Source organism: Macrobrachium rosenbergii, chromosome 37, assembly GCF_040412425.1.
Source record: "Macrobrachium rosenbergii isolate ZJJX-2024 chromosome 37, ASM4041242v1, whole genome shotgun sequence".
Lineage (NCBI taxonomy): Eukaryota > Metazoa > Arthropoda > Malacostraca > Decapoda > Palaemonidae > Macrobrachium > Macrobrachium rosenbergii.
This window is the reverse complement of record NC_089777.1, coordinates 5,233,015-5,259,981: the sequence shown is the minus strand read 5'-3', so window position 1 is coordinate 5,259,981 and position 26,967 is coordinate 5,233,015. Positions and strand designations below refer to the sequence as shown.

At 41.6% G+C, this 26,967-nt stretch overlaps 1 protein-coding gene across 1 annotated transcript in view; it reads left to right on the top strand.

Annotated features, from left to right (window-relative positions):
- The first annotated feature begins 257 nt into the window (after positions 1–257).
- Positions 258–26,967, top strand: part of LOC136825261 (chitinase-3-like protein 1) — a 28,831-nt gene continuing 2,121 nt past the window's right edge. The window contains exons 1-10 of the mRNA XM_067081317.1: positions 258–895; positions 1,239–1,381; positions 2,746–2,898; positions 8,906–9,037; positions 18,922–19,179; positions 21,325–21,510; positions 22,101–22,232; positions 22,952–23,101; positions 23,801–24,166; positions 25,446–25,616. Of these exons, the coding sequence (XP_066937418.1) occupies positions 832–895; positions 1,239–1,381; positions 2,746–2,898; positions 8,906–9,037; positions 18,922–19,179; positions 21,325–21,510; positions 22,101–22,232; positions 22,952–23,101; positions 23,801–24,166; positions 25,446–25,616 (1,755 nt within the window). The 5' untranslated portion in view covers positions 258–831. The remainder of the gene's footprint in view (positions 896–1,238; positions 1,382–2,745; positions 2,899–8,905; positions 9,038–18,921; positions 19,180–21,324; positions 21,511–22,100; positions 22,233–22,951; positions 23,102–23,800; positions 24,167–25,445; positions 25,617–26,967) is intronic.

Below are 26,967 nucleotides of genomic sequence, written 5' to 3'. Positions count from 1 at the left end.
TGTAGGTGATACTCAGGTAAGAGAACATAGCGACTGTCCTTGAAATGTAAGAATTGCGTCGTTTTTATAGCGAATGTTATCTCTTGTATTTCAATGCACTGTTGTGGCATCGATCACGTGATCGACTCTGCCTGTTTTGTTATCACATTCTCGAATTAGACAAGAACACTGACAAATAACAACTCCCAGAGAATCACCTTGATGGAATCCACGATAGATTACTTTTAAAACGGCACGCACTGCCATTTTAAATGAATGTACATTGTTCTTGTAAGTCTGTGCAACGGCAAGACTTATCTTGCCGGAACAATAATTTTAATAATTTCGAGAGTTCGGAACTGCTGTTAACACCGTCGCTTTCTCGGGACCCGGCCAACAGAAAGGGGTTAGGATTCCTGTCCTGTCGAGTCGTACATTTAGAAAATGACATCCTGTGCATTTTAGGACAAAAGAAATGAAAATAGATGACAAACCAGAATAAGCTGTCTCTCTGGACTGAAGGAGCTGCTGTTAACTCCGTCGTTTCCTTGGGCCCCGCGCTACGAAAAAGACATTAGGATTCCTGTCCCGTCGAATCGTAACATTAAAAGAATGATATTTTGTATACTGTAGGACAAAAGAAATAGCAAATTATACCAAAATAATCTCTTCAGTCTCCCTGGGCTTAAGAATGAGCAGTAAAGAAAACGAGACTTCCAAGCAATTAGAGGCAGACTCGAAAATTTCCCTTCGCTGGAAAGATAAGGTCAACAATTGAAGGTGTATAAAAGGGACTGGCTTCAAGGACTCGCCCGAGACAAGTTGCAATCACGAGGTAGCTTCTGTTGCAAGATGAAGGTGGCATTTGCAGCTCTACTGCTGCTAGCGGCCGGCCTTGGGGCCCTGGCAACGGATGGTAAGGATTCATTCAGCCGTTTCTTTTTATTATTTCTTTTAATATCCCTTTAGTTGGTAGTCCCTTCCTTAGGCCCCTAGCTGCAAACCATTTTTCCTTTTACTGTATTTCCGTTTATATTCTCTTCCATCTTACTTTCCTCAACCTTCTCCTGACAGTTGTCTCATAGTGCAACTACGAAGTTTTCCTCCTGTTACACCTTTAGAACCTTCTTTATTGTCAATTTCCCTTTCAGCGCAGTGACCTCATAGGTCCCAGTGCTTGGGCTTTAGTCTACATTCCCATCCAATCCGTACTTTTGTCTCTCTCAGTCTCTACATATCTCGCTCTCTTTCTGCCGTAGATAAAATCGTGTGTTACTTCAGCTCGTGGGCGGTGTGGAGACCAGGTTTAGGCCAATTTGACGTGGAGGACATAGACCCTTTCCTCTGCACGCACATCATCTTCAGTTTCACCGGCCTGAGCAATCACACGTGGGAAATAGAGGTGGGTCCCATAGGGTGGTAGTGCCGTCAGTACACTTCACGCCGTGCACTGTAGGCGTTACTTAATGAGGTTCTTTACAGCGTCCCTTCCGTAGCCCCCTAGCTGCAACCCCTTTCATTTCTTGACTGTAAGTCCATTCATATTCTCTTTCTTCCATTCCTGTTGCGCCTTTCAGTAAATCTTTCTACTCTCAGTTTCCATTTCAGAGCCGAATGACCTCATAGGTCGCAGCGCTTGGCCTTTAGCCTAAATTCTATACATTATTATTAACAGACGGAGGGTTGGACAATGCCAGAAATGTCTTTGCTTTTCTGTTTCCCTAAATTTTTTTCTAAGGACTTTCATAAGGGATTTTCAAGATACGTATCTCAAGGTATTAGTTTTCTTATTAGTTTTATCCGAGTTTGACGTTCAGTAACTTTAGCTGTGTGCGACGATACTATCATTTTTTGTCTTGTGTTACTAAACTCAATGAAAACTCGCCGCGAAAATGAAAGCTTTTTCCTCTATTCAAACCAAAACGTTCGTTTTTAAAGCGATTATATTACTGTAATAATGGACCTCTGCCGATAATCTGACAATACTTCCGTAATACAGTGCAACATGTATTTTAATATTTTACTTACATTTTTATTTGCTTATTAATTTGTTAAGTTATCTGGTTTTATAATAACTTTCTGTATTTTCCATTACCTTCTGTTACTTCTTTCGAATGAACACTAATATTCTTTGGAAGCTTGAATAGTGTTCATCTTTCGAATAATAATAATAATAATAATAATAATAATAATAATAATAATAATAATAATAATAATAATAATAATAATAATAATAATAATAATAATAATAATAATAATAATAATAATAATAATAATAATAATAATAATAATAACGACAGTATAACTTAGCTAATTGTAAAGAAAATTGAGAATCTCAGCATTTTTTAAAATTCCATTTTGTTATTACTGTTATCTCATTATTAACATCATTACTGTTATTATGAACACCAATGTTATTTTTATTATCAGCAGTTGTTTGGGTTTAGCGTACTGTTATTTCAACTTATGTTGTTTGTCTAAGCTGTGGGTAAAGTATTCCCTCTTATTTTGTAAATTTCCTACATATGGCGCTGGGGTGAAATAAAGGATTTTATTATTATTATTATTATTATTATTATTATTATTATTATTATTATTATTATTATTATTATTATTATTATTATTATTATTATTATTATTATTATTATTATTATTATTATTATTATTATTATTATTATTATTATTAAAAGATACTCAATTTCTTCCATTCTTAATTCTCGTCACCACAGAGGTTCAATTGTCGTGATATCTCTTCTTCCCCACCAGGTCCTGGACCCCTGGAACGAGCTATGCCCCGACGAGGAAGGTGGGTACAGGTGCGCCTTCAAGAGAGCTGTTGCCCTCAAGGATCTGAATCCAGCTCTAGTCGTCATGATCGCCATCGGAGGATGGAATGAAGGATCTGAAGATTACTCCGTGGTGAGTGGGAAGGATTTGTCGGCTGTCAGACTTGAGTGAGAAGGATTTATCGATTGTCAGCCTTGAGTGAGAAGGATTTGTCGGTTGTCAGTCTTGAATGAGAAGGATTTGTCGGTTGTCAGCCCTGAGTGAGAAGGATTTGTCGGCTGTCGGCCTTGAGTGAGAAGGATTTGTCGATTGTCAGCCTTGAGTGAGAAGGATTTGTCGGTAGTCAGACTTGAGTGAGAAGGATTTGTCGGTTGTCAGACATAAGTGAGAAGGATTTGTCGGCTGTCAGCCTTGAGTGAGAAGGATTTGTCGGTAGTCAGACTTGAGTGAGAAAGATTTGTCGGTTGTCAGACATAAGTGAGAAGGATTTGTCGGCTGTCAGACTTGAGTGAGAAGGACTTGTCGGTTGTCAGACTTGAGTGAGGAGGATTTGTTGGTTGTCATACTTGAGTGAGGAGGATTTGTTGGTTGTCAGACATAAGTGAGAAGATTTGTCGGTGGTCAGACTTAAGGGAGAAGGATTTGTCGGCTGTTGGACTTGAATGAGAAAGATTTGCTGGCTGTCAGACTTGAGTGAAAAGAGGGAAGGATTTGTTGGATGTCATACTTGAGTGAGAAGGATTTGTCGACGTCAGACTTAAGTGAGAAGAGTGAAGGATTTTTCGGATTTCAGACCTGAGTGAGAAGGATTTGTTGGCCATCAGACTTGAATGAGAAGGATTTTTCGGCTGTCAGACTTGAGTGAGAAGGATTTGTCGGCTGGCAGACTAAAGTGAGAAGGACTTGTCGGTTGTCTGGCTTGAGTGAGAAGGATTTGTCGACTGTCAAGCTTGAGTGGGAAGAGTGAAGGATTTGCTGGCTGTCAGACTTGAATGGGAAGGATTTGTCAGGTGTCAGACTTGAGTGAAAAGGATTTGTCGACGTCAGACTTAAGTGAGAAGGACTTGTCACATGTCAGACTTGAGTGAGAAGGATTTGTCGACTGTCAGACTTGAGTAAGAAGAGTGAAGGATTTGCTAGCTGTCAGGCTTGAATGAGAAGGATTTGTCATCTGTCAGACTTGAGTGAGAAGGATTTGTCGGTTGCCTGACTTGAGTGAGAAGGATTTGTTGACTGTCAAACTTGAGTGAGGAGAGTGAAGGATTTCTTAGCTGTCAGACTTGAGTGAGAAGGATTTGTCAGCTGTCAAACTTGAGTGAGAAGGATTTGTCAGCTGGCAGACTTGAGTGAGAAGGATTTGTTGGCTGTCAGACCTGAATGAGAAGGATTTGTCAGCTGTCAGACTTGAGTGAGAAGGATTTGTCAGCTGGCAGACTTAAGTGAGAAGGACTTGTAGGATGTCAGACTTGAGTGAGAATGATTTGTTGACTGTCAATCTTGAGTGGGAAGGGTGAAGGATTTGCTGGCTGTCAAACTTGAATGTGGAGGATTTGTCAGCTGTCAGACTTGAGTGAGAAGGATTTGTCGGCTGGCAGACTTAAGTGGGAAGGACTTGTCGGATGTCAGCCTTGAGTGAGAAGGATTTGTCGGTTGCCTGACTTGAGTGAGAAGGATTTGTCGATTGTCAGAATTGAGTGAGAAGAGTGAAGGATTTGTCAGCTGTCAGACTTGAGTGAGAAGGATTTGTCAGCTGTCAGACTTGAGTGAGAAGGATTTGTCGGCTGTTAGACTTGAGTAAGAAGGATTTGTTGTCTGTCAGACTTGGGTGAGAAGGAATTGTCGGCTGGCAGACTTAAGTGAGAAGGACTTGTCGGATGTCAGCCTTATGTGAGAAGGATTTGTCGACTGTCAGACTTGAGTGAGAAGAGTGAAGGATTTCTTGGCTGTCAGACTTGAGTGGGAAGGATTTGTCAGCTGTCAGACTTGAGTGAGAAGGATTTGTCGGCTGCTAGACTTGAGTAAGAAGGATTTGTTGGCTGTCAGACCTGAATGAGAAGGATTTGTCAGCTGTCAGACTTGAGTGAGAAGGATTTGTCAGCTGGCAGACTTAAGTAAGAAGGACTTGTCGGATGTCAGACTTGAGTGAGAAGGATTTGTCGACTCTCAGACTTGAGTGAGAAGAGTGAAGGATTTGCTGGCTGTCAGACTTGAATGTGAAGGATTTGTTAGCTGTCAGACTTGAGTGAGAAGGATTTGCTGGCTGGCAGACTTAAGTGAGAAGGACTTGTCGGATGTCAGCCTTGAGTGAGAAGGATTTGTTGGATGTCATACTTGAGTGAGAAGGATTTGTTGATTGTCAGAATTGAGTGAGAAGAGTGAAGGATTTGTCAGCTGTCAGACTTGAGTGAGAAGGATTTGTCAGCTGTCAGACTTGAGTGAGAGGATTTTTCAGCTGTCAGACTTGAGTGAGAAGGATTTGTCGACTGTCAGACTTGAGTGAGAAGGATTTGTTGGCTGTTAGACTTGAGTGAGAAGGATTTGTCTTCTGTCAGACTTGGATGAGAGGGGATTGTCGACTGTCAGACTTGAGTGAGAAAGATTTGTCGACCATCAGACTTGAGTGAGAAGGATTTGTCGACCCCCAGACTTAAGTGAGAAGGATTTGTCGGCGGTCAGACTTGAGTGAGAAGGATTTGTCGACCGTCAGTCTTGAGTGAGAAGGATTTGTCGACCGTCAGACTTGAGTGAGAAGGATTTGTCGGCCGTCAGACTTCAGTGAGAAGGATTTGTCGACTGTCATACTTGAGTGAGAAGGATTTGTTGGTGGTTAAACTTGAGTGAGAAGGATTTATCGACTGTCAGATTTGAGTGAGAAGGATTTGTCAGTGGTCAGACTTGAGTGAGAAGGATTTGTCGACTGTTAGACTTGAGTGAGAAGGATTTGTCAGCTGTCAGGCTTGAGTGAGAAGGATTTGTCGACTGTCAGAATTGAGTGAGAAGGATTTGTGGGTGGTTAGACTTGAGTGAGAAGGATTTGTCGACTGTCAGAATTAAGTAAGAAGGATTTGTCGGTGGTCAGACTTGAGTGAGAAGGATTTGTTGACTGTCATACTTGAGCGAGAAGGATTTGTTAGCTGTTAGACTTGAGTGAGAAGGATTTGTCGACTGTCAGACTTGAGTGAGAAGGGTTTGTAGACTGTCAGATTGAGTGAGAAGGATTTGTCCACTGTCAAACTTGAGCGAGAAAGATTTGTCGGTGGTCAGACTTGAGTGAGAAGGATTTGTCAGCTGTCAGACTTGAGCAAGAAAGATTTGTCGGCTGTCAGACTTGAGTGAGAAGGATTTGTCGGCTGCCAGACTTGAGTGAGAAGGATTTGTCGACTGTCAGACTTGAGTGAGAAGGATTTGTCAGCTGTTAGACTTGAGTGAGAAGGATTTGTGGATTGTCAGTCTCGAGTGAGAAGGATTCGTTGGCTCAGACTTGAGTGAGAAGATTTTGTCGGCTGTCAGACTTGAGTGAGAAGAGTGAATTATTTGCTGGTTGTCAGCCTTGAATGGAAGGATTTGTCCGCTGTCAGACTTGAATTAGAAGGATTTGTCGACTGTCAGACTTGAGTGAGAAGGGTTTGTAGACTGTCAGATTGAGTGAGAAGGATTTGTCCACTGTCAAACTTGAGCGAGAAAGATTTGTCGGTGGTCAGACTTGAGTGAGAAGGATTTGTCAGCTGTCAGACTTGAGCAAGAAAGATTTGTCGGCTGTCAGACTTGAGTGAGAAGGATTTGTCGGCTGCCAGACTTGAGTGAGAAGGATTTGTCGACTGTCAGACTTGAGTGAGAAGGATTTGTCAGCTGTTAGACTTGAGTGAGAAGGATTTGTGGATTGTCAGTCTCGAGTGAGAAGGATTCGTTGGCTCAGACTTGAGTGAGAAGATTTTGTCGGCTGTCAGACTTGAGTGAGAAGAGTGAATTATTTGCTGGTTGTCAGCCTTGAATGGGAAGGATTTGTCCACTGTCAGACTTGAATTAGAAGGAATTGTCGGCTGTCAGACTTGAGTGAGAAGGATTTGTTTTCTGTCATACTTAAGTGAGAAGAGTGTAGGATTTGCTGGTTGTCAGACTTGAGTGAGAAGGGTTTGTCAGCTGTCAGATTTAAGTGAGAATGATTTGTCGGCTGTCAGGCTTGAGTGAGAAGGATTAGTTGGCTGTCAGACTTGAGTGTGAAGGATTTGTTAGCTGTCAAACTTAACTGAGAAGGATTTGTCAGCTTTCAGACTTTAGTGAAAAAGATTTGTCAGCTATCAGACTTTAGTGAGAAGGATTTTTCGGCAGTCAGGCTTGAGTGAGAAGAGTAAATGATTTTCTGGTTGTCAAACTTGAGTGAGAAGGATTTGTCCGAGAAAAGTGAAGGATTTTCTGGGTGTCAAACTTGAGTGAGAAGGATTTGTCTGCTGTCAGACTTAAGTGAGAAGAGTGAAGGATTTGCTGGTTATCAGACTTAAGTAAGAACGATTTGTCGGCTGTCAGACTTGAGTGAGAAGAATAAAGGATTTACTGGTTGTCAGAAGTGGGTGAGAAGGATTTGTCCGCTGTCAGACTTGAGTGAGAAGAGTAAAGGATTTGCTGGTTGTCAGACTTGAGTGAGAAGGATTTGTTGGTTGTCAGGCTTGAGTGAGAAGAGTGAAGGATTTGCTGGTTGTCAGACATGTGTGAGAAGGATTTGTTGGCTGTCAGGCTTGAGTGAGAAGGGTGAAGGATATTTTGGTTGTCATACTTGAGTGGGAAGGATTTGTCTGCTGTCAGACTTGAGTGAGAAGAAGTGAAGGATTTGTTGGCTGTCAGACTTGAGTGAGAAGAAGTGAAGGATTTGTTGGTTGTCAGACTTGGAGTGAGGAGGAGTGAAGGATTTGTTGGCTGTCAGACTTGAGTGAGAAGTAGTGAAGGATTTGATGGTTGTCAGACTTGGTGTGAGAAGGAGTGAAGGGTATGACGTCTGTCAGACTTTAGAATCATCTTTGTTCTTTATTTTAATCTAATAGATATTTTTCTTTTGTTTGCAGTATGGCCACGCCATTCGATAGATATTGGTGCGGGAGAGTTCCTGGTGCAACATCATTTGGCTAAAAATTATTGACAATAAAAAAAATAATTACCAATAAGATGAAGAGTTGATGGCAATGATAAGATACACCTAAATATACCCAATTGTGTAGAAGCAAAAATGTATAAATACTTGTTTTTTATTATGCACAGACCAAAGTCATGAGAAATTTTCCCAAGTAAACAGCCCAGCAACAAGGTCACCGAAATACTGATATCATAGTTTTTTGTTTAACGTAAGAAATACACTTCTTTTGCACCATTTGTCAATAACTGATAGCCTCGCCAACTAATAGACTGTACAAAATTTAAAATGTCAAAAATTGATAAATTATTAGGGATAACTGAGACGAGTGGGTTCACTATATCGTAAATATGTACACGTCATCAGAACTGCAACGGATTAAAGACATAAACTCTTACTGTACTTGGAAATTCATTTTCTTCTTTACTGTTCCTAGACTATAATAGGTTTCAATACACCCTCCGCAGTAAAAAAAAAAAAAAGACAGTCACTATTTCCGGACTATAATAATATAGTTTTAATGGACCTACACTGTCTACAGTAATAAAAAAGCAATTAATATTCCCAGACAATAATGATATAGGTTTTAATACATCTACAGTAAAAAAAAAAATAAGACAGCAACTCGGAATGATTACACCTTCACAGAGCTTCTGGTAGACTACCCTATGATTATTCTCCTTGGAAATTAATACATTTTTATCTATTTATTAATTTGTTAATTTAGTTTTTCTTTATAATTACCTCCTCTGACTTCTTCCTAATGAACACCATAATATTCTTTGGAAGCTCGATTTTCAAGTCAACGGCCCCTATGGTGGGCTTGTTCCATATGAATAGGGTTCATCATCTGAACAATAATAATAATAATAATAATAATAATAATAATAATAATAATAATAATAATAATAATAATAATAATAATAATAATAATAATAGCTTATGTATAACAGCCAGGGCCAAGTCATGAGCAAAGACAAGACTCAAGGCTTCAACATTTCAACATTTTACCGACAGATGGCAGCAGATTCCTGGAAGAGGACGAAATTCCTCAACAGCGCCCTCAGCTTAATCAACAAATACGGTTTCGACGGATTGGACTTCGACTGGGAATATCCTGCCGCGAGAGGAGGCGTGCCAGAGGACAAGGTAAATCAATAAATAAACAATGAGTTAGCGAACCCCGTAGGGAGGTGGGTGGTGCCATCAGTGACCCTCACGCTGTGCATTGTAGGCATTACTTAATAAGGTTCTTTGCTGCAATCCCTTTCATTCCTTTTTCTGTACCTCCGTTCGTATTCTCTTTCTCATTCTTACTTTCCTCAACCTCTCCTAACAATTGATTCATGGCGCAACTGCGAGGTTTTCCTCCTGTTACACCTTCCAAACCTTATTGCTGTCAATTTCCATTTTAGGGATGGGTCACCTCATAGGTCCCAGCGCTTGGCCCTTTGACCTAAATTCTATGTTACTACTCCCAATAAGTTGGTGAAAGCCAAAGACTGGACTTTAATGGATATTTAGACTTCGATGCTTTGCTTAGCTGAGTTAATACAGAGTTACTTCTTTCAAATGAACACCATCATATTCTTTGGAAGCTTGAATTTCAAGTCAACGGTCCCTGTGGTGGGCTTCTTCCATATGAATAAGGTTCATCTTTTGAATAATAATAATAATAATAATAATAATAATAATAATAATAATAATAATAATAATAACAACAACACAGAAGATTGGGCGCTGTGGCAGAGTGGTTTAGGTCATCGATGGACTGGTTAAACAACATTGGGGCTGGTCAGTCGTTAGATGGGCGACTGCTCTCCTCGGGGCTGCTTTCTTGGGAAAGGATCTTTACCACAATTTCCTCAGTCTACTCAGCTGTAAATGAGTACCTATTCCCGATGGGGTAGGGTCCAACTTTGGATTAAATAGCAAAACTCAGCAATGATGGAAAGAAATGAATGATTAAACGACAACGACGCAAATGGAACCTCTGGCAACAGAGGAGCTTTGTTCGGCAGCCAGGTATACAGCCCAATTGACGGGGAGGACGGTCAGGTACTTGGAGGTCGTCATCCAGCAACTGACCACCACAACGACAGCAACCAGCAACCAGAGACTGGAGCTACAGAGGCAAACCAGAAGAAGAAGTGGACAAGAGAAGAAATAAGGAAATATGGAGATGCTATATCAGAAGCAACCCGACAGAAAGAGGATACAGAAGAAGATTGGTCAACATCTGGAATGAGAGAAATAACACCCCTCAAACAGAACAGAGGCTGGCAGACCAAGTAAGGAACATAAAGAAAAAGAACTGGCTCTCCACAACAGAAAGAGAGGAAATGGAAAGAGAAATAACGCCCAGCAACGAAGGACAAGAAGACGAGCTAAGGGACGATGCCACAGAAGACGACAGGAATGTTGAGCTACCAAGCAACGGCACACGAGGAAACACCGGAGATGTAACAGAGAGGTCGGAATGGTGGAAAAGATCAGACAATGGATGAAGCCAGACACAGAAAGAACAAAGATCACTCCATGAAAGCCTACACCACAAAGAAACTAAGGGAGAAAACAAGTGAAGTTAATGAAATAATGAGAGTAAAACCCTGTACACACTATGCATCATGACGCACGCAGTGTTGAACAGATGTGTTGAAAAACCACTTTTTCAACACGAAGCCGCACCACCAACATGTTGATGGGGCAGACCGATTTCAAAAGCCTGCGCAGTGATGCATCAGCAGTTGGAGAGATAGGACGTTCCGCTCAGCTCCAGCGCCGATGGCCCGATCACCACCACCGGCCAAACCCCTTGAATGGACAAGGACCAACACTCTACACTGTTGTATTTTCCAGCTTTAAACTGAGTGTTTGGTGGCTGGGATGCTTGAAGATATATATATATATATATATATATATATATATATATATATATATATATATATATATATATATATATATATATATATATATATATATTTGACAAGCTTGTAGGTCACAAGTATTTTATGAATTACATTACACAGTAGATGTTTGAATAATTAGTTTGGCTAAAAGCATTTTGAAGAACCTTACAAGGAAGGGAAAAAGGAATATTTGCCCCTCCCTTAATCCATTGATCGCACTCTGTATATCCCTTTCAACTTTCTCTTCTCGAACATGTGACGTTTTACTGTTAAATCTGGCCGGAGAACAAGTGAGCAGTGTTGCAGTACGGTTTGGCCGCTAGTAATTTTATTCAACACCACTATTGCATCATGTGGATGATACATGATGCATAGTGTGTACGAGGCTTAAAGCACCACATGTTTGGAAGACAAAGGTGAAAGGGATATACAGAGTGCAATTAATGGATTAAGGGAAGGGCAAATATTCCTTTTGCCCTACCTTGTCAAGGTTCTTCAAAATGCCTTTAACCACACTTATTATTCAAACATCTACTGTGTACTGTAATTCATAAAATACTTGTGATCTATAAGCTTTTCAGATTATATATATATATATATATATATATATATATATATATATATATATATATATATATATATATATATGTGTGTGTGTGTGTGTGTGTGTGTGTGTGTGTATGTATGTGTGTGTATATATGTATATATATATATATATATATATATATATATATATATATATATATATATATATATATATATATATATATATATATATATATATATATATGTTCCCAAGCATCCCAGCCACCAAACACTCAATTTAAATCTGGAAAATACAACAGCGTAGAGTGCTGGTCCTTGTCTATTCAAGGGGTTTGGCCGGTGGTGGTGATCAAGCCATCAGCCCTGGAGCTGAGCCGAACGTCCTATCCCTCCGACTGTTGATGCATCACTGCGCAGGCTTTTGAAATCGGTCTGCCCCATCAACATGTTGGTGATGCAGCTTTGTGTTGAAAAAGTGGTTTTTCAACACATCCGTTCAACACTGCGCACATTGTGATGCATAGTGTGTATGGGGCTTAATACACACCACCAGTATCACAGAAACAAATAACCTGGCATATGCAGGAGCAAGACTAGTATTAGAACTCATGGGGATGCAAACCCCAACACCACCATCACAACCAACCCAACAGACAACCACCAGAAGATTCCTGAAGCCGAACCAAGTAAGAGACGCGAGGAAAACATATGGAGCAATCCAGTATCACACAACAAAGATGCAACATGGCTCCAGGAAGTCAAGGCAGAGGAAATGGGGAGAATAAAACAAAGATTCACCGACATCACGACAGACACAGTCAGACACCAACTAAAGAAAATGCCCAACTGGAAAGCCCCAGGTCCCGATGGATTCCATGGATACTGGCTCAAAAACTTCAAGGCCCTACACCCACGAATAGCAGAACAACTCCAGCATTGCATCACAAACCACCATGTGCCCAAAAGGATGACCACAGGGAGAACAATCTTAGTACAGAAAGACAGGAACAAGGGAAATATAGCAAGTAATTGCAGCCCTATCACCTGCCTACCAATAATGTGGAAGTTACGAACAGGTATCATCAGTAAAAGGCTATACAACTACCTAGAAGATGCAAACACCATCCCCCACCAACAGAAAGGCTGCAGAAGGAAGTGTAGGGGCACAAAAGACTAGCTCCTGATAGACAAAATGGTAATGAAGAATAGTAAGTGAAGGAGCTCCAACCTAAGCATGGCACGGATTGACTACAAGAAAGCCTTCGACATGATACCACACACGTGGCTAATAGAATGCCTGAAAATATATGGGGCAGAGGAAAAACCATCAGCTTTCTTAAAAATACAATGTGCAACTGGAATACAGTACTTACAAGCTCTTGAAACAGTATTTACAAGCTCTTGAATAAGACTAGCAGAGGTAAACATCAGGAAGGGATCTTTCAAGGCGACTCACTGTCCCCGCTACTCTTCGTAGTAGCCATGATTCCCGTGACAAAAGTACTGCAGAAGATGGATGCTGGGTACCAACTCAAGAAAGGAGGCAACAGAATTAACCATCTGATGTTCATGGACGACATCAAGCTGTACGGCAAGAGCATCAAGGAAATAGATACCCTAATCCAGACTGTAAGGATTGTATCTGGGGACATCAGGATGGAGTTTGGAATAGAAAAATGCACCTTGGTCAACATATAAAATGGCAAAGTGACAAGGACTGAAGGGATAAAGCTACCAGATGGGAACAGCATCAAACACATAGATGAGACAGGATACAAATACCTGGGAATAATAGGAGAGGATATAAAACACCAAGCGATGAAGGACACAGCCAGGAAAGAATATATGCAGAGACTTAAGGCGATATGCAAGTCAAAACTCAACGCTGGAAACTTGACGAAAACCATAACACATGGGTAGTACCAGTAATCAGATACAGCACAGGAGTAGTGGAGTTGACGAAGACTGAACTCCGCAGCATTGACCAGAAAACTAGGAAACACATGGCAATACACAAAGCACTACACCCAAGAGCAAATACAGACAGACTATACATAACACAAAAGGAAGGAGGGAGAAGGCTACTAAGCATAGAGGACTGCGTCAACATCAAGAGCAGAGCAATGGGGCAATATCTGAAAACCAGTGAAGACGGGTGGCTAAGGAGTGCGTGGGAAGAAGGACTGATAAAAGTAGACGAAGACCCAGAAATATACAGAGACAGGAAAATGAAAAACAGAACAGAGGAACGGCACAACAAACCAATGCACGAACAGTACATGAGACAGACTAAAGAACCGGCCAGCGATGAAACATGGCTATGGCTACAGAGGGGAGAACTCAAGAAGGAAACAGAAGGAATGCTAACAGCGGCACAAGATCAGGCCCTGAGAACCAGATATGCTCAAAGAATAACAGATGGAAATAACATCTCACCCATATGCAGGAAGCGCAATATGAAAGACAAGACCATAAACCACATAGCAAGCAATGTCCAGAGCTTGCACAGAACCACTACAAAAAGAGGCCTGATTCAGTAGCAAAAGCCCTCAACTGGAGCCTGTGCAAGAAACACCAGCTAGCTTGTAGTAATAAGTGGTACGAACACCAACCTGAGGAGGTGGTAGAAAACGATCAGGTAAAGATCCTCTGGGACTATGGTATCAGATCAGACATGACGTTGATTGACAAAATCGAGAGGAAAGTATCACTCATTGATGTGGCAATACCATGGGATACCAGAGTAGATGAGAAAGAAAGGGGAAAAATTGATAAGTCTCAAGACCTGAGAATCGAAATAAGAAGGATATGAGACATGCCAGTGGAAATTCTACCCATAATCATAGGAACAATAGGCATGATCCCAAGATCCCTGAAATGGAATCTGGAAAAACTAGATGCTGAAGTGTCTCTAGGGCTATGCAGAAGAGTGTGTTGCTAGAAACAGTGCACATAGTGAGAAAAGTGATGGACTCGTAACGGGGCAGGATGCAACCCGGAACCCCACACTATAAAAACCACGCAGTCGAATAGGATGACTGTGATAGACAAATAAATAAATAAATAAATAAATAAATAAATAAATTAATAAGAATTAAAAAATAATAATAGGATAATAAAAATAATAATTTCTTTCAAATGAACATCATCATATTCTTTGGAAGCTTGAGTTTCCAGTCAATGGCCCCTGTGGTGGGCTTCTTCCATATGTATAGGGTTCATCTTAATGGTCCCTGTGGTGGGCTTCTTCCATGTGAATGGGGTTCATCTTCTGAATAATAATAATAATAATAATAATAATAATAATAATAATAATAATAATAATAATAATATTATTATTATTATATTATTATTATAATTTGGCAGCAGACCCTCTTTTAAACAGGTTCTATTGAATATTATTGCTGCTTCAGCTGCATTTATTTTGTAGAAGACTTTTTCTATTTTCCTTATTGCGGACTTCTCTTCAGTGGAGGTGCGTGCTAACAGCTCGCCTATATTTGTCATTTCATGGGGAAAAGTCAAAATCTGGATTCTGGTTCTTTATATATTCTATACAGTTGGTTCTATACAATTGTTGCCGCGACGCGTTTCGACAGACTCTTCTGTCATTCTCCAGCGGGAGCTAGTAGAGGACTGGCAGATTGCATAGGTCCTTCTGAATTTATACACGGGCTTCAGCGGGGGGGTCATGGATGGCGAATTCTGATTGGTTGCAGTCAGCGAACTTCAAGTCAAATTTCTGCGGCGAAGCTCGATCCTGACAGATCTTCGCAACCTGGGAATGTCATTCATTCCAGCGTTCCCATTGGCCTGCCGTTGCGTGATGTCATGCCGGCTGACATCATCGGTAGTTTGGCTGCTATTGGGCTGCGGATGAATGATGTCATTATCTATTCTTTCTGTCGTAGTCGGGGATTGTCTCGAAGGGCGCCTCGCTCATCAGGGCATCTCCATTCTCAGGGTTGTCGTTTTCAGGTATTCGTTGGATTTGGCGGGTGTTCTGCATTATTCTTCTTAAATTCGTGGGTAGGAGCGATGCCTCCTGCGTCGTATTCATTGTTGGTTTTGTCTCGGCAATGAGGAGCGCCTCTAGCAGGCGCAGACGTCGAGGGTCGGCGGCTGTCCCGATTATACTTATATTTTGTATAATACTGTCGCGGGAGATGGAAATATTGTGAGTAGCACGGGCGTGGTTCATGATGGCACCCTCCTGGGCGTGGCAGGAGATCCTTTTAGACAGACGCATCGTGGTCATTCCAATATAAGCGCCGAGGCATCCTCGGACAGGACATACAAATTGGTAGACCACGTTCTTCTGCTTGAGGGGTTCTCTTGCTGGCGGAGAGGGGTTATTTTTCATCACCAGATCACGGATGCGGCGGTTCTTATAATAAATTATAAGATTTATTCTCTTACTGTCTTCGGTCGGGGTGACGTTTTCCATGACGATTTTCTTCATGGAGTTCTCGTCCTCACGGTACTGGGGATGCATCCGGGCCTTATAATAGATCTTTATGTCATCTTGGGGGGCAGGTTGTGTGTTCTCACCGTTGTACCATTTTTCCAGGCCAGTTCGAATTTCTTTGTTGATGAGTTTGTTGGTGAAACCATTGTTCACCAACATTTGTGCAGCACGTTCGAATTCCTTGATGGTGTCCTGCCAGGTGGAGCAGTGGGAGAGGGCCCTTTTAATGAAGGCCCTGACTGTCGTGTTCTTAAACCTAGCAGGGCACTCGCTATCCCCATTCAAGCAAAGTCCCAAATTGGTGGATTTTTTGTGTAGACTGATGTCTTCAAGTTCCGTTCCGTCTTTGTGACCATAACGTCGAGGAAGGGGAGCCGGTCGTCTGTGCTGAACTCGACAGTGTAGTTCAACACACTACATTGTTGGAAGGTCAGACGAAGGGCTTCAACCTCCTCCTCGTTGTCTGCTTGAACGAAGACGTCGTCGATATATCGGGCATATTTCTTCGGCCGCTGGATTCTCTCGAAGACACGTTCTTCTACAGTGCCCATGTAAAAATTTGCAAAGAGGACGCCCAATGGAGAGCCCATCGCAACGCCATCCTTCTGTCTATACATGTGCCCTCTGTGCGTAGTGAAAGGCGCCATCTTCGTGCAGATCTTCAGCAGAGCCTTCAGGAACCTTCTGGGATGTTCAGGGGGGTCATTGTCGGCTCTCTATAGACTTTGTTTAGGATAATATGGATGGTTTCATCCACAGGCACGTTGGTGAATAGACTCTCTACTTCCAGAGAAGCGATGGTCCCTGAGCCCGGGGAGTCTCGGATCACTTCGAGGAATTCCACAGAGGACTTCAGGCTATACACACAAGGCTGGCAATCCCCTCCGCCCGATCATCAGCCAAACACCTGCCCCGACCTACGCCCTCGCCAAACGACTAAATCATATCTTGACCCCTACGTCCCGAGCAGTTATAGCCTGAAGTCCTCTGTGGAATTCTTCGAAGTGATCCGAGACTCCCCGGGCGCAGGGACCATCGCTTCTCTGGAAGTAGAGAGTCTATTCACCAACGTGCCTGTGGATGAAACCATCCATATTATCCTAAACAAAGTCTATAGAGAGCCGACAATGACCCCCCTGAACATCCCAGAAGGTTCCCTGAAGGCTCTGCTGGAGATCTGCACGAAGATGGCGCCTTTCACTACGCACAGAGGGCACATGTATAGACAGAAGGATGGCGTTGCGATGGGCTCTCCATTGGGCGTCCTCTTTGCAAATTTTTACATGGGCACTGTAGAAGAACGTGTCTTCGAGAGAATCCAGCGGCCGAAGAAATATGCCCGATATATCGACGACGTCTTCGTTCAAGCAGACAACGAGGAGGAGGTTGAAGCCCTTCGTCTGACCTTCCAACAATGTAGTGTGTTGAACTACACTGTCGAGTTCAGCACAGACGACCGGCCCCCTTCCTCGACGTTATGGTCACAAAGACGGAACGGAACTTGAAGACATCAGTCTACACAAAATCCACCAATTTGGGACTTTGCTTGAATGGGGATAGCGAGTGCCCTGCTAGGTTTAAGAACACGACAGTCAGGGCCTTCATTAAAAGGGCCCTCTCCCACTGCTCCACCTGGCAGGACACCAACAAGGAATTCGAACGTGCTGCACAAATGTTGGTGAACAATGGTTTCACCAACAAACTCATCAACAAAGAAATTCGAACTGGCCTGGAAAAATGGTACAACGGTGAGAACACACAACCTGTGGTCAAGATGACATAAAGATCTATTATAAGGCCCGGATGCATCCCCGTACCGTGAGGACGAGAACTCCATGAAGAAAATCGTCATGGAAAACGTCACCCCCGACCGAAGACAGTAAGAGAATAAATCTTATAATTTATTATAAGAACCGCCGCACCCGTGATCTGGTGATGAAAAATAACCCTCTCCGCCAGCAAGAGAACCCTCAAGCAGAAGAACGTGGTCTACCAATTTGTATGTCCTGTCCGAGGATGCCCTGGCGCTTATATTGGAATGACCACGATGCGTCTGTCTAAAAGGATCTCCTGCCACGCCCAGGAGGGTGCCATCATGAACCACGCCCGTGCTACTCACAATATTTCCATCTCCCGCGACAGTATTATACAAAATATAAGTATAATCGGGACAGCCGCCGACCTCGACGTCTGCGCCTGCTGGAGGCGCTCCTCATTGCCGAGACAAAACCAACAATGAATACGACGCAGGAGGCATCGCTCCTACCCACGAATTTAAGAAGAATAATGCAGAACACCCGCCAAATCCAACGAATACCTGAAAACGACAACCCTGAGAATGGAGATGCCCTGATGAGCGAGGCGCCCTTCGAGACAATCCCCGACTACGACAGAAAGAATAGATAATGACATCATTCATCCGCAGCCCAATAGCAGCCAAACTACCGATGATGTCAGCCGGCATGACATCACGCAACGGCAGGCCAATGGGAACGCTGGAATGAATGACATTCCCAGGTTGCGAAGATCTGTCAGGATCGAGCTTCGCCGCAGAAATTTGACTTGAAGTTCGCTGACTGCAACCAATCAGAATTCGCCATCCATGACCCCGCTGAAGCCCGTGTATAAATTCAGAAGGACCTATGCAATCTGCCAGTCCTCTACTAGCTCCCGCTGGAGAATGACAGAAGAGTCTGTCGAAACGCGTCGCGGCAACAATTGTATAGAACCAACTGTATAGAATATATAAAGAACCAGAATCCAGATTTTGACTTTTCCCCATGAAATGACAAATATAGGCGAGCTGTTAGCACGCACCTCCACTGAAGAGAAGTCCGCAATAAGGAAAATAGAAAAAGTCTTCTACAAAATAAATGCAGCTGAAGCAGCAATAATATTCAATAGAACCTATTATTATTATTATTATTATTATTATTATTATTATTATTATTATTATATTTCAAGTCGGTGGCCCCTAAGGTAGGCTCTTATAATTGAATTTCAAGTCAGTGGCCCCTGTGGGCTTGTGTGTTCTGTATTAGGGCTCATCTTCTGAACAACAATAATAATTCATTCATTCATTCATTCATTCATTCATCCTTTATCCGCAGGAGAACTTCGTAATTCTGATGAGGGAAATGCGAACTGCCTTCGACTCGAACGTCCCAAGACTCCTGATATCGGGCGCCTTCGCAGCCGGCAAGGAGACGATCGATAACGCCTACTACGTCTCGTCCCTTGTGGACGTCTTCGATCTGTTTCACATCATGGCCTACGATTACCACGGAGCCTGGGAAACCTTCACCCACCATAACTCGCCCCTCTGTGGACACTACCTGGACTATGACGAGTTCCTGTATTTCAATGTTGTGAGTATACATACAGTACATAGATACAGTGAAGTCGTTCCTGTATACCGTACGGAGTTCCTCTACTTCAGTGTTGTGAGTACTGGTACACAGATACAGTGACAGAGTTCCTGTATATTGTACTGAGTTTCTCTGCTTCAATTTTGTGAGTGTAGATACATAGTTACTGTACAGAGTTCCTCTACTTAATGTTGTGAGCATTGATGCATAGATACAATACAGAGTTCCTGTATACTGTACATAGATCCTCTATTTCTATGTTGTGAGTCTAGATACATAGCTACATATCCCCTTTTCCCGTCGAGAACAACCAGATTTGCTGAACAGCAGCACCAGTGTGCAGTAAATGTTTCTCGCTGTTCAACTTCTCAGTTCCAGAGGTTCTTTATTCCTCATACTGTTGGACTGTGGGACAGTCTCCCTACTGAAGATGTCACACAATTGGAACTTCTAAAGTTCAGGCGGAGAAGCAATGCATTACGACCCTGATACTATTCTCCTTGCATTTTAATACATTTTTATCTATTTATTATTCTATTAATCTATTTTTTCTTTCTTAATAAGCGAGAACTCTTCTTTCTGTATTTCCCTTTACTTCCTCCTACTCCTTCCTAAAGAACACCATATTCTTTGGGAGCGTGAATTTTAAGTCAATAGCCCCTGTGGTCTAGTTCCATATGAACAGGGTTCGCCTTCTGAATAATAATAATAATAATAATAATAATAATAATAATAATAATAATAATAATACTGTATCGTATCTACATTTCTGTCGCTCTCCACGGTAGCTCTCCCTTCTCAGAAATAAAAATGATCTTTTAATAACCTTCTTCATTTCATAAAGGAAAACAAATTCTATTGCAGAGTACTTGCAAAATACTCTCAGAATATGTTACTTTAGTTTTAATGACCAATCAGTTTCACAGACATTTAAAAGATTGATATAAACGAACTTTGAGAAAGTGTTCTTCATTTCCCTTCTAGAAAAAGACACTTGTAGTGCAGCGACGTAATTCGTACATAGTTCCTTTAGAGGAAACCGGAAACACTTCTTTTTGTTTTCGTATCCTGCTAGTTTCAGGTTTCAGAAAAGAAACGTCCAGTTTCTTCTCTGAATATTTGCAGAGACGAAACGATACCTCTGCAATGCAATTAAAAAAATTAAACAAGAAACGCCCAAACACTTTGTGATACAGAGAGAGAGAGAGAATTCTGTAGAATCTAACATTATCATTGAAAAGAAAATCATATGGTGAAATGTGACGAGACTTGCACTTATTGACAAAACGGCAGAGAGAGAGAGAGAGAGAAAATTCTGTAGAATCAAACATTATCATTGAAAAGAAAATCATATGGTGAAATGTGACGAGACTACTGCACTTATTGACAAAACGGCAGAGAGAGAGAGAATTCTGTAGAATCAAACATTATCATTGAAAAGAAAATCATATGGTGAAAACGAGACTACCGCACTTATTGACAAAACGGCAGAGAGAGAGAGAGAGAGAGAGAGAATTCTGTAGAATCAAACATTATCATTGAAAAGAAAATCATATGGTGAAATGTGACGAGACTACCGCACTTATTGACAAAACGGCAGAGAGAGAGAGAGAGAATTCTGTAGAATCAAACATTATCATTGAAAAGAAAATCATATGGTGAAATGTGACGAGACTACCGCACTTATTGACAAAACGGCAGAGAGAGAGAGAGAGAGAGAGAATTCTGTAGAATCAAACATTATCATTGAAAAGAAAATCATATGGTGAAATGTGACGAGACTACCGCACTTATTGACAAAACGGCAGAGAGAGAGAGAGAGAGAGAGAGAATTCTGTAGAATCAAACATTATCATTGAAAAGAAAATCATATGGTGAAATGTGACGAGACTACCGCACTTATTGACAAAACGGCAGAGAGAGAGAGAGAGAGTTACATTCCTAACCTCGTTGATATGAGGTTAGGAATGTAAGGTCTGGATAGGTCAGGACATGGCATCCTAGGAAAAGTTGGGTTTGTTTACGTCTGTTCCCATCGTTTTGCAGTTACACTCGCCCCCAAAATTCTCGTACAGATACCACCCCCGCTCCCCCTCCGAAATGACTCTTATCATAATAACTTCCGGCATTCCACTCTCTTGACAGAAATTCACGGTGGAGTACTACCTGGAACTGGGAGTTCCCAAAGAGAAGTTCGTCCTGGGGACAGCAACCTACGGGAGATGTTATATTCTGGACGACTTCAACGAACACGGCGTCTGGGCCAAGGCTTCACAACCTGGGCCAGCGGGCCCTTACATAAGGCTCCCAGGGACGTTAGGTTACAACGAAGTGAGTCTCTTCCTGCTTCCTGTCACAGGCTTTGGAAAAGCCCTATTTACTTTCTCTACCTTTCCGATATTTTCGTAGCTGTTTCGTGGACCTAAGTAATATATATATGTGTGTGTGTGTGTGTGTGTAATGTATGTATATATGTATATATGTATATATATAGTATATAAATATATATATATATATATATATATATATATATATATATATAATATATATATATATATATATATATATATATATATATATATATATATAGTATATAAATGTAAATATATATATATATATATATATATATATATATATATATATATATATATATATATATATATATATATAAAATTCCGTTTTTCTCAGTAGGATCATGTGAATGGTTGTTCTGCAGAGTTTAAGTCACTCTTGAGGGGAATTCTTTAATCTAAGTCTTTTTGTGATTTACATAAGCATTCTCTATAAATTTAATACGTTTTCACCTTAAATTTGATAAGTATCTGTAAAATACTTTGATAGGAAAATCTTGTTGTGCACTGATAAAGAAGAAAAGGTGTAATACAAACCTTTTATTTACTATTTTTCTTTGCATGCAACAGATTTGCAGGAGGTTGAACCACGACAGGTCGTGCACTGTGGTCCATGACCCCGCACTGCGAGAACCCTACTTCTACTGCATGAGTGACTACATCTGGTGCAGCTATGACGACGTCGATTCAATCTCTCTCAAGGTGAGGACTCTCTCTCTCTCTCTCTCTCTCTCTCTCTCTCTCTCTCTCTCTCTCTCTCTCTCTCTCTCTCTCTTATTTCTTTTTCCTCATTTATTTATGTAATTATCACCACCCCCCGCTCTCTCTCTCTCTCTTGTTTTCTATTTATTTCCTCATTTATTTATTTAATTATCACCTCTCTCTCTCTCTCTCTCTCTCTCTCTCTCTCTCTCTCTCTCTCTCTCTCTCTCTCTCTCTCTCTCTTGTTTTCTGTTTCCCCATTTATTTATTTAATTATTACTTCTCTCTCTTTCTCTTGTTTTCTATTTCCCCATTTATTTATTTATTATCTCTCTCTCTCTCTCTCTCTCTCTCTCTCTCTCTCTCTCTCTCTCTCTCTCTCTCTCTCTTATTTTTTATTTCCTTATTTATTTAATTATCACCTCTCTCTCTCTCTCTCTCTCTCTCTCTCTCTCTCTCTCTCTCTCTCTCTCTCTCTCTCTCTCTCTCTCGTATTGCTCAAAAGAGCGTTGGTTCAGGTTAAGACAATCAGTTCTGACTGTGAGATTGTTACGTAACAAAGCTGTACTGGAAAATGAATGAAAGCTGTCTTCGATCATGCTGAAACAGACTAGGAAGAGAAGAGCCTCTGTAATTTTTTATATGCTTTCCAAACACATTCAAATTGGGTCATTAGAAGCTACCCCATTGCCATTCAAGTTTGTCACTTCCTTTGCCAGGCCAGGTATGCCAAGAACATGGGTCTAGCGGGCATGATGGTCTGGCAAATAGACACGGACGACTTCTATCCTGAGTGTTCCGCAGAGCCCTTCCCTCTCATCAATTCCCTGAAGAGGGCCTTTGCAGAGCCAGCGGGAGGCGACATGGTTGTAAGTAGAATTTCACTTTATTTGACATTTCATGGTTATTCTTTCTGTATTTCCCTTTACCCTCTCTTACCATATTCTTTGGAAGCTTGAATTTCAAGTCGATGACCCCTGTGGTGGGCTTGTTCCATATGAGTAGGGTTCGTCTTCTGAATAATAATAATAATAATAATAATAATAATAATAATAATAATAATAATAGTCATTGAAAGTTTGCTCAGAGTCTTATGGAATCACATATAACGAAGAAGAAAAATCATCTGGTAATTAGAATCGCAAGAGATGAATGAAAAGCAGTTGGGAGGTGAATCATTCAATGTCTACGTGACTCTTTTCCGTAGGGGGGGGTAGCGCCGTCAGTGCACCTCATGCGGTGCACTGTAGGCATTACTTAAGGGTCTCTGTAGCGTCCCTTCCTTTGGCCCCTAGCTGCGACCTCTTTCTTTTCTTGTACTGTACCTCCGTTCATATTCCCTTTCTTCCATCTTACTGTCCATCCTCTCCTAACGATTGATTCCTAGTGCAACTGCAAAAGGTTTCCTTTCTGTTACACCTTTCAAACCTTTTTATTGTCAATATCCGTTTCAGCGCTGAATGACCTTATACGTCCCGGCGCTTGGCCTTCGGCCTAATTTCTATGCTGTGTCTCTTCTACGAGATTCTACGAAACATTCAAGAATCTGGTGTGATTGCTCTTTTCAGAACTGTGACGCCATCACTCCCGTTCCCCCCAGCACCACCACTACTACTACCACTACCACCACCACCACAACAACTACCCCCACTACAACAACCACAACAACACCCACTACTACTACTACAACTACCACCCCCACCACAACGACCACTACAACACCTACCACAACTACAACAACCACAACTACAACACCTACTACCACCACAACTACAACAACTCCCACCACCACCACTACAACACCGACTACCACAACTACAACAACTACCAGTACAGTGACGCCCTTATTAACCACGACCCCGAGCAAGCGAGGGAAACCTGACTGCACGATTGAGGCCGACGGCGCCACCTTCCCCCACCCGGACTGCAACAAGGTGAGTCTCTGCCTTCACACGATTGAGAGACTGATTGATTGATTGACTGACTGACTGAGTGATTGATTAATTGATTAAATGATTGACTGACTGATAAGAATGATTGATTGACTGATTGATTGAATGACTGACTGACAGATTGAATTATCGATTGATTGACTGACTGATTGAATGATTGATTAATTGATTAAATGATTGACTGACTGATTGATTGAATGATTGAATGATTGATTGAATGATTGACTGACCGATTGAATGATTGATTGATTGATTCAATGATTGATTCAATGACTGATTGTTTGATAGATATTATGGTACATTTGTGCTCTCCAGCCAAGCAATGAGCACATGATTGATTGACTGACTGATTGATTGAAATAAGATTGATTGATTAACTGAATGATTGATTGATTGACACAATTGATTGATTGATTGATTGATTGACTGAATGATTGATTGATTGACATGATGGATTGATTGAATGATTGATTGATTGATATTATAGTATGTTTATGCTGTCAAGCCAAGCGCTGGGGCACTTGAGGCCATTCAGCGCTAAATACAGTGGAAAGAGGAGTTGGAGCGGTTGGACAGCGAGAAGAAGAGATCCAGAAAATAAGGGAGATGAAGTACAAGGAGTTAAAGGTGGCGCTGGGAGAAAGCCCCACAATTCATAGAGAGGTTGGACAAAAAGACTGAAAAAGGAAGTGGGAACGGAGGTAAAGTAAAAGGAGATAAAAAGTGGGTGCAGCTAAGGGCCGAAAAGACGCTGCAAAAACCTATTAGTAACGTTTACTGTGAGCCTTCCCTTCGGCCCGTAGCTGCAACCCCTTCCATTCCTTTTACTGTACCTCCATTCATATTCTCTTTCTTCCGTCTTGCTATCCACCCTCTCCTGACAATTGATTCATTGTGCAATTGTGAAGCTTTTACTCCTGTTTCAACTTTCAAACCTTTCTACTCTCAATTTCCCTTTCAGCGCTGAATGACCTCACAGGTCGCATCGCTTGGCCTTTGGCCTAAATTCTATATTCTATTCTATTATGTTTATTAAGTCAGGAATAGTTATCATTTGCTTTAAATGAGCACAAGCAATCTTTTGTCCTTAAGAGGACGTCTGTTTTTACCCTGTCGCATTACTGATAAGTCTTCGAGATGACAAATTGAACCAAGAACATCATTATAAATTCTTTCAACTCATTTCTCATCAAGTCCGCATCCTTCTAACGTAAACACTGAACTGCCAACTGATCTAGAGTGATGCTATCATACCCAACAGTACTGGAAGTGTGCCAGCAAGTCCACCTTGTTGGAACTGTGTGCTCCGGGAACCCTGTACGACGAGATTTTGCAGATCTGTAATTGGGAGGACCAGGTGGACAAGAGTGAGTGCAGACTGTGGTACTGCGACGTTGACAATACGTATTACCCGGCCGTCTACTGCAATGAGGTAAGGTCTCTGCTGTTAGAGTTAGTATTAGTACTATTTGTGCTCTAAATATTGTTCATGATGATTATTATCACCTTTAAAATCAGTCCTAAATGATACGGACTTGCTAAACAGGGAAAAGTGTGTAATCATGCGGATGCACACACACACACACACACACACACACACACACACACATATATATATATATATATATATATATATATATATATATATATATATATATATATATATATATATATATATATATATATATATCTTTATGTTTTCACCTGGCAATCTAGTTTGAAATATTCTCTGTGAGACGTAGCAACAATTTCAGATAATTTAGCCTTGTGATTCCGACTTCGTGGGTCCAGGGAAAACATAAAACAAGAGGAAAAAAAGGGGGAATTTCATATGAGCGTAAGGCTCTTACTACTGAAGGAAAATATTACGTAAACACGTGGGCAAACTTAAAGGAGTGTATTTACATAAATAACATTAGTATGGGAAAGAGGAATGCAAGTAAATTATTGATCCTGAAGGGGATTCCTATGGGATGAATGAAACTGGGGGGATTCCAGACACAGTCCGAGAAGATTCCACGATATAGGGTCCCTCTGAAATGAGAGATATGCATATTATACGCCAGCAATGAAAACAGACAAAAAAATAATGAATTCGAAGCTGCACTGAGGGTGCCAAGGGGCTTCGATGAATTAATAATGGCTTAGCACTGCCGACACACGAGGAGCACGGACATTTGACAAGAGATTCGGTGATTACTGGCACTCCAATTAAGTAAATGTTACGAGGAAAAGCGTGACTGAATGGATGTCTTTACAGAGCACTTTACCGTAAGGCAGATTTGGTTGCAGCGCAGAAGACGGTCCGTGGATGACTTGCGGTTTTCAAGTGCGAGGGCGATCTTCCATGTGGTAGGATGCAGGGGCTTCGACGTAAAGGGCAAGACAATGGGAACTTCACGAAACGCCAAGCAAATGGAGAGGGTCATCAGTCAGGCCAGCATCGAAGGGAACAAGTGGGTGGTGGTTGTAGTGCACGGAAGAAAAGTAGACTTTGAAAGGCCACGTGGTTAGGAACTAAGGGCGTCGTTGGGCCAGGGCATGGTGGTGGTTTGTGGTGTCGCCTTTTCACCCGGTCGTCTAGCGTGCGTCTGCAAGCAAGCCTTGGTCTGTTTGTCGCTTTTATCTCCTCCTATGGGGCAGGGGGCACGTCCAGCACATAGGGAGTTGAGTCATGTTCAGCTGATGCCCGCAGGGGGGTTTTGCCTGTAAAGGACAGCCAGACAGATTCACTTTTGCCTCGAAAATCAGAAATTATCTACTTAAAGGGAGTGGCCTACAAT